Below are 8,383 nucleotides of genomic sequence, written 5' to 3'. Positions count from 1 at the left end.
AAACAGGGAACCAGCACCAAAAAGGCCCTGTCACAGGTCAACATCAACTGGGCAGCAGATACATGAATATGAAGTTGACTTGTAGGGACTAAAACTTTGTTTCTATCTAGCTCAGTGATGGTAGCTTTCCAGAGTCTCAGCCTGGAGACTTTTCCAACCTTCCTCTTTTGAAGTGTCTTATAGGATTGACCAAAAGTTTCCAGTGATTGACCCTAGCATCCTCTGTAGCCAATCCATCAGAGGTCGGCAATCTAAGGCCCATGGGCTGGAAGTGGCCCACGAGGGTCGCTGGAACTAACTGTTTATATCAGTAAAGGATCTGGCTTTCTCTCTGTAGCATGCTGTGTTTTTCTTCTCCGGAAACCCCTTGTTCTCAGCCAGCATCTGCTTGGGCTGCCAGCTCCTTAACAATTTTTAATGGCATGCACTTCCTAGAACTTTTTGCAGTCAATAGATTGGCTCCCACTGGAAAAAAACACTAGCTGGAAGTGCCTTGCACTGCTCGGGAATTCAAAGAAACATTAAAAGCATTTTTTTAAAAAATGGATAGCATAATAGCTATATTTTTACCTGACACACCAAAGATTGGACAAAGTTGCATTTTGGTCTGCCAGCTTGATTCAAAATGGTGCTCAGCACCCAAACATTTACCAAGATCACTGTTGCCACCTCAGGATTCCTCATGGAAAGTTTGGTGATGATATCTCAAAAGGTAGCCAAAGCGATGCCAAAAAAATGTGTGCAGTCTTGCGAAAGTGAAGTTTCAGCCTGCCATATTGATTCAAAATGGCACATGGCACCCAAACATCAGTGAATATTCCCACCCCAAACCCAGGAACTCTTGTGCCAAGTTTGATGATTATATCTCAATAGGGAGCCAAATCTATAGAAAATGGATAAACGGATGGATGGACAAACAAGTTGTTTTCCAAAATATATAGTAGATGGGTTTTCCGCCCCTATATTATCAACCCGTTGCAGTCTGATGAGCAGCTCTCTTGTGTTCTTCCAGGACAATCTTAAAATTACAGCACAGCCCCAGTTCCCAATTCAGAAGATCAGTTGTCACTTGAATTATTCTGTGTCAACCCCTCTTTTGTCTCAGTGGTGTGTGTCTCTTTCTAATTACTGGCCCACTAGAGTAAACTAAGTTGCAGATGCCCAAATCCAATTTTCTAGCAACGTAGACCCTGAGGATCTCGGGCCCTGATGTCTAATGTCGTAAACAATAGTGACAGAGACTTTGATTAAAGTTGACAGGATCCTTATAAAGCCGTGAAGCTGTTGTGCTCCTATTTTCATCACCCTTCAAGTTTCCTTAGTTTAAAAAAGGAAGAGAAGATTTGAATCCCACTCAAAAGACCAAAAACATCTTTTTGTATGACAGCTTTAGAAACAATTTGTCTCTTCAGTATAAAACCATGTCATGCTTGAAAATACAGCAGTTGCTTTCAGTCACTGGGTATACAATGAAGGCCTTGAAAGTTCACACACGCATGGACATCAATTGATCTCTCCCAGTTCATTTTTTCAATTTTGGGGGCCCAGTTTGCCCGCTCATTGATGCCACAGTCTAGTATGTATAATGGGGCCCTACTAGCACACATACTCCTTCTCCCCAATCTGTATCAATTGGGACTTGCTGATCAGAAGGTCGGCGGTTCGAATCCCTGCAACGGGGTGAGTTCCCGTTGCTCTGTCCCAGCTCCTGCCAACCTAGCAGTTTGAAAGCACGTCAAAGTGCAAGTAGATAAATAGGTACTGCTCTGGTGGGAAGGTAAACGGTGTTTCTGTGCGCTGCTTTGGTTCGCCAGAAGTGGCTTAGTCATGCTGGCCATGTGACCCGGAAGCTGTACACTGGCTCCCTCGGCCAATAAAGTGAGATGAGCGCCGCAACCCCAGAGTCGGCCACGGCTGGACCTAATGGTCATGGGTCCCTTTACCTTTAAGTTGGTGGCCATCACTGCCTGCTGGCGGCGCAAGTTCCCTAGCTGAACTATGCACTGCATGAAGAAATCCTTTATCAGTCCCGAATCCACAGCAGTGTCCAAAGAAGGGATGACCACTGGGAAGAATGCAGAGGGAGGAACTCTATGGTGCACCTGTAGCAGCAAAACCAGACACCTTCATCTGCCTCAGCTGCAATAAAACATGTCTCTCCTGTATCGGTCTCTACAGCCACAGCAGGCACTGTAAGTCTCCAACCACTGAACTTCGCTCTGAAGGTGCACTCTTCCATGGTCTCCCAAGACAGATGGATGCCAGCAAAGGTCTTTTGCCATGACACGCATCATTTTACACTTGTTTGCATTGCATGTTGAATTGAGCCCTTTAGACGTGACTCATAACCCTTCTCTAACCTGAAGCTCATGAGCCTTTTATATAATACACAAACTCCCCCCCCCTTTAATGCTGTTTTCCAAAACAAAAGAAGAAACAAAAAAAGTAGCATCGTGAGGTCACTTAATAACTGTAGGAATTTTAATGTGCATTCAAATTTCAGATCACTGACATCAATGAAAGGGGAAGGGTGTATGTGGGGGAGACACACAACGCATCACATACGTTAGTTCCCTCACTGCTATTTGCATAACGTGTCTGGAGACAGCACTGTATAAGAAGGGAAGAGCTAACCCACCAAAGAGAACTCAGGGGCAGTTCTATTGGAGAGCTGATGTGATTCAAAGGAGAAAGGACAGTTTCAAAGCTCAGACGAGTGAATAGCTGCAGAAATACAGTGAGCTTGGAAAAAACTCTTTGGTAACCTCAGCAAAGGAATAAAGCAGTGGGGCAGAAGGTAATTTTCATTTAGATTTATTTGCTAGGCTGTCTGGCTAAAGTTCTTCCTTCTGATGAAGGCTGAAACTAAACAACACCTCACAAGTCTGTACACTAAGATACAGATTTTCTTCAGTTATGATCTTCATTGTTATATATATATATTTGCTATTTATTTAAGGGAAATGCCTGCTCTGAATTTGAGTTATAGCTTTATAAAACTTTAAAGAAGAATGCATATATTTCATTTACTAGCAAAGCATTCTGTTGTTGTTTTTTAAAGTAACTCTGATTTGATTAAAGTGGGTGCCTTAAAATCATCATTGATAGTTTGCCAGATACCAGATTTAGAAATATAAAACAGTTGGCATTACATTAAAAGCAATCACATTATGTTTTTGTTACATTTTCCAGCATGCTAAAATGCATTTCATTAAGTTATTAGACAAAATATAAAATAACATCAAGGTGTAGTTTTTATTCAAGCTTTTAACGTTGCTTCATTAAAAAATGTTTTGAGGGCTGTTAGAAAATAAATGGCAAAAAGCCGAAATTAAAATGGATTTTCATTAAAGCTAGAACAATATACTGGTTTAAAACAGTCCTTTAAGAAAGAAATTTTATGCAAGCTATAATAATTATATGCTGATAATTGTATTTTAAACATTTTTGCATTTTTAAATATATACTACCAAACAAAATCTAAGCCAATGTTTGGAAGCAAAGGTTTTATATATAACTTTGGATAAGTGTAGGCAGTACTTATTTCTGGGGGGACGCAGGGGTATGCATACCCCTGAATATTTTGTGAATCTTTTTACTTTTGTCCATTTACTGTATTTATTTTTCCTGATTTGGAGTATAAAATGGTGATTTTCTTGAGTCAAAATGAAAGTATCATTTGGGGGGGGGGAGCACTGTGTGTAGGTTACATCGAGTTAGCTCTTTGGCCACTTAAAAATCTCATTGCTGGGGGATGAGAGAGAGAAGGTGTGTGTGTGTGTGTGTTTTCCATCATTAAATGAATACAGTGGTACCTTGGGTTACAGACGCTTCAGGTTACAGACACTTCAGGTTACAGACTCCGCTAACCCAGAAATAGTGCTTCAGGTTAAGAACTTTGCTTCAGGATGAGAACAGAAATCGTGCTCTGGCAGGCAGCGGGAGGCCCCATTAGCTAAAGTGGTAGCTCATGTTAAGAACAGTTTCAGGTTAAGAACGCACCTCCAGAACGAATTAAGTTCTTAACCCGAGGTACCACTGTATGTTAAAATACTGTACCACCAGCATTTGCTTTCATATTGAGTCAGTCTTTGTGTTTGCTCAAAGGCAAACATCCAAATTCATTTGAAGATCTTTGAGTAAAGTGAGAGTGCATCTAGAATATTTAAAGGGACAAGCACCCATTTCCATGGGCAACTTCAGGAGACCTGGATGACGGCAGGAAAGCTTACATTTAGCTCCCGGACGTTCCATGTTTCTTTGCATTATCAGGAATGCTGCATTTCTTTCCATATTTGCTCCATTCTCTGCCACCCTGTTTTACCTGCAGGAGCTTCCATCCCACGATGACATCAGCCCAGCGGCTCCTGCTGCTGCTCTCCTTGGCTTTTGCCAGCGTCTGTGTCAACGTGGGGCAGCCGTTTCCAGAGGGGGTGGAGAACGAGGGAAAGAGCAATCTGGATGGCATCCTCCAAAGGGCAGAAAACATCATCTTGAAGTCCATTTTGAAGAAGGTGGACGATGACAAAGAAGATCCCAACAAAGGTAAATGGTGTACCTTGTCAGTAGCTGAAGTTCATGGCTGTATTTGTTTATATGCCACTTCCCTGTCTGTAAAGGGCCTCAAAGGGGTGTATGTGTGTGTGTTGAGGTTTAGGGAATTTAATGACAGTTGTTAGGAAGAAGAGGCACCTTCCTCAGTTGCTGCATGCTGAGAGCGAGCGATTCATTATTAAATCACATTTTTGCTCCCTTATCCACTCAGTTCCATTTCAGACTGGCCTCTCTAGGGAAGAGGCACTATTCCTTTCAGTATGTGCATGCTGGTCTCTGGTTCAATCTATGGCATATCCAGGTATGGCTGACAAAACCCTGGAGAGCCACTGCCAGTCAGTAGAGACCAGGGGTGTGCAGTTAGTCGGCTGGGATCAACTGCATGGTCAACAATATATATGGTGACACAGGGAGACCTGCAGAAGATAAGGGCAAACTGACGGTTAAGAGAGGGCTTTTGGATGCTGCAACTGTATTTAGCTTGTTGTGTTAACATTGTTGCTCACAGTGTCAGGGTAAACCCCTTGTTCTTTTCAAACAGTTGCCTTCCCGTCTTCCTATGCACTAACTAAATCATATTGCACATTGGATCATCAAGGAGTTCCGACTCCATTTTTTTTTTCCAAAATAGCAAGAACAAAAAGCCTCCCCTTCTAGCTTAGGCTGTGTTCAGGTGAAAGGAGGTTTTGAGAGTGTGTGGCACTAGAGATGGACTTTTGGAATAAGAAGACTGCTATCAGAAGTTTGATACTGAAAACAGATTCCTGTGCTGAGAGGGATGCCTCTTCTTTCTTCTGTGTTATCACACCCCCCACATGAACACTATCACTGTTTTGCACCTGGATCTGGTTGGTTCTAGTAGAAAAACAAAGTAGATCCTGCCCACCTGAAACCTGCCCACCTCTGGTGTAAATACTACTGAGCTAGAGGAACTGATGGTCCGACTCACTATAAAGCTGCATCCTATGTTCCTGGAAGAACATGAGTTAACCTGCCTATGCCTGAGAGACTGGTCTGTTCTGGGGCTGCATCTGACTGCAACTTTCCAAATATGTTCTCTCAACAATGAACATTGGGCAGGCACCCATGCTATACTATTTTAAAAAGCCTTCTAAACACTTTATTATTTCAGCTAGCCTATCCAGACACTAGTATTGTATACTTGTTTTTAGTGTTTGCTGATTGGGGGTGTGTATTATTAATAATAGTTTTATATTGTTCGACGGACACTGCATAGATTTTTTGGTCACTTAAGCAAGAACACCAGTTGGATCCAGCTAAGAGAAGGATCTTGACCACGGGGAAAGATGTTACTTCCACTTTAATTCCATTCCCAGATAATTGTGAAAAAGGAATATCTCAGGGAGCTTCCAGATGGGTGATTATTGTGGAATGAGTGCTCCTTGTGCATGCATGGTTTTTGCAGCATCCGTATAATGTGTCCCCAAGGTGTCATTCACACATACAAGAAGTCACCATGGGTTAGGTCTAAAGAAATGCAGAAGGATTATTCAGACAACACACTGCAACGACAATGGATCGTGTGGGAGCACTGAGAGAGAAAAGGGACAATTCAATTCACATTTACAGGCTAACTTAACATTTGCAGATTCTGAATACAAGAACTGAAACACAACCATCCTTCAAATTTTCCCATTGTAGAATTTTGCAGTGGAGTTCTTCAGCCAAGTAATGTGTACACAAATGCATATACAAGGGGGTAATGTGTGCATTTAAATGCATACATTAGTGAAAACATCATACAAAATGCATTACATAAGGGAAAATAACTTGGCAAAAGTGTGCATATTGTGGAAAGCTGCATATAAAAATGTGTATAGTAGGAAAAATATAGTAGACACCCCCCCGGTGCATATAAATTATATTAGATATATATAAATTAGCATATGCACATTGCAGGCAAATTTGCTGAATGTTTCGGGATTGTCTGACCCCCAAAATATCCACTTCACAGCTTTTGGGCAAGATATGTAGAATGCTAACATGCATTTTAATTTTCTAAGCATACTGTTGGTTTTAATTACCTTTTGAATGTTTTGAATACCTGTTTTTAACTGTATGTTATTGACACAGTTAATTTAATTCGTGTTAAATGAATGGTGTGGGCTTTTCTGAAAACTGTTTAGAGGTTTTATCACATTCAGGTGGCATCTAATAGGTGTTAAATAAATAAATGCTCCCTTTCAATCAAGAACAACTTTATTCTTGGAGTGTTTTAATGCTGTTCATTTCCTTGGGCAGAGCCAGGAGCTTTTCAGCCAGACTGGATCTCGAAAAGGCAGCACCCTGGAAAGAGATCTCTCTATGATCTAGAAAAGAAGCAGCATCCCGGGAAAAGGGAAGATGTGGATGAGGAATCTTACGAAGAAACTGCGAAGCGTCAGCACCCTGGGAAAAGAGAGGAAGAGGATGAATTTGATCCCTACTTGGAAGTGCCGAAGAGGCAGCACCCAGGCAGGAGGTACCTGCGAGAACAATACCTTGACCTCCCTAGCAGCAGCCAGCTAGCTTATCTGGATGAATTCTCCAAAAGGCAACACCCAGGCAGGAGGTACCTGACCTACAGCAAACGACAGCACCCTGGCAAGAGGAGCTGGGAGGAGGAGATCGATGAGGGTGAGCAGAACCTGGAGAAACGACAGCATCCGGGCAAGAGGTACCTGGTGGATGCAGAGAACCCAGACTACACTACTGTCCCCTGCGAGCCCCAGGATTCCTTTGAATGTAGCAAAGGCAGTTTGCTGCTAGAGTTGCTCGATAACGTAAGCAAGGGCCGTGTCGACGAGAAGCGGCAACATCCCGGAAGAAGGTCTTCATGGGATGGTGCGTTGGAGGAAGAGGAATGAGAAGGTGGCTAGGGGGTGTGCTTTCTCGTTGTTTTCATTCCTCCGAACGATTTCTCCCAACCATTCAATGTTCCATCCATAACCCTTTTTTCTTCTTCCTTCCTTTCTGCTTGCTGAACCTACTTTGCAGGTGATTCTTTATGGTGTGCTCCTTCCTGGTGGGCTATGGTCCAGATTTAGCAATGCATGGACATACGGATTTCATTTTAAGCATGGCACTTTGTGCCCCCACCCCTTGAGAAGCACGTGGCCAGGCTCACCCCCACATGCTTAAAATGGAACATGTTAATAAAGGATGATTCCAATGTTTCATTTCTTGTGTGGGCCATAAGTTAATACGGGACGAAACCCATCCAAACACAAGGGTAGTCAGATGTCAGTCTTCTTGATGCTTGCAAATGGGATTCCAGCTCCAAAAGAGTTTGCAAATAGCACGCTTCATACTCATCTCTGAGTATGTTGTTTGCTGTTTTTGTCTAGCATTTCCTTCGATTGGGCTTCAGTCAGAGAAACGCAGTGCCAGAATCAGCTGCAGGTCCCTTTTAATCCTGAAAACTGGGAAGTGCTTCCATCAAACATACGCCAATGGGCGTGCCCATGTGGAAGTTAACGTGAAAGCCTGTGGATAAAGGAGGGAGGGCTTAGGGCAGGACACAGGCCACATGGACAGCTTAGCTTGTTACAGATAGGTAGCCGTGTTGGTCTGCCATAGTCAAAACAATTTTTTCCCCCCTTCCAGTAGCACCTTAAAGACCAACTAAGTTAGTTCTTGGTATGAGCTTTCAAGTTAGTTCTTGGTATAAGCTTTCGTGTGCATGCACACTTCTTCAGATACCTGAAGAAGTGTGCATGCACACGAAAGCTCATACCATACTACTGGAAGGAGCTTAGCTTGTGTGAGCCTGTAGTAGACAGAGTGGTTTTGCTTTTTCTTCTAAAAGGGAAACCATTTTATGCACTGA

At 42.7% G+C, this 8,383-nt stretch overlaps 1 protein-coding gene across 1 annotated transcript; it reads left to right on the top strand.

The window, feature by feature from the left end:
- The first annotated feature begins 2,624 nt into the window (after positions 1–2,624).
- On the top strand, positions 2,625–8,095 carry TRH (thyrotropin releasing hormone). Its single transcript, XM_083725205.1, has 3 exons — positions 2,625–2,797; positions 4,331–4,545; positions 6,817–8,095. The coding sequence occupies exons 2-3, from the start codon at positions 4,347–4,349 to the stop codon at positions 7,419–7,421; spliced, it is 804 nt and encodes a 267-aa protein (XP_083581331.1). The 5' UTR covers positions 2,625–2,797; positions 4,331–4,346; the 3' UTR covers positions 7,422–8,095.
- Positions 8,096–8,383: the final 288 nt, after the last annotated feature.

The sequence above is a fragment of the Podarcis gaigeae genome (assembly GCF_964106915.1).
Source record: "Podarcis gaigeae genome assembly, chromosome: 2".
Taxonomy (NCBI): Eukaryota; Metazoa; Chordata; class Lepidosauria; order Squamata; family Lacertidae; genus Podarcis; species Podarcis gaigeae.
Note: the sequence above shows the minus strand (reverse complement) of the source record. Positions and strands in the feature narration are given on the sequence as shown.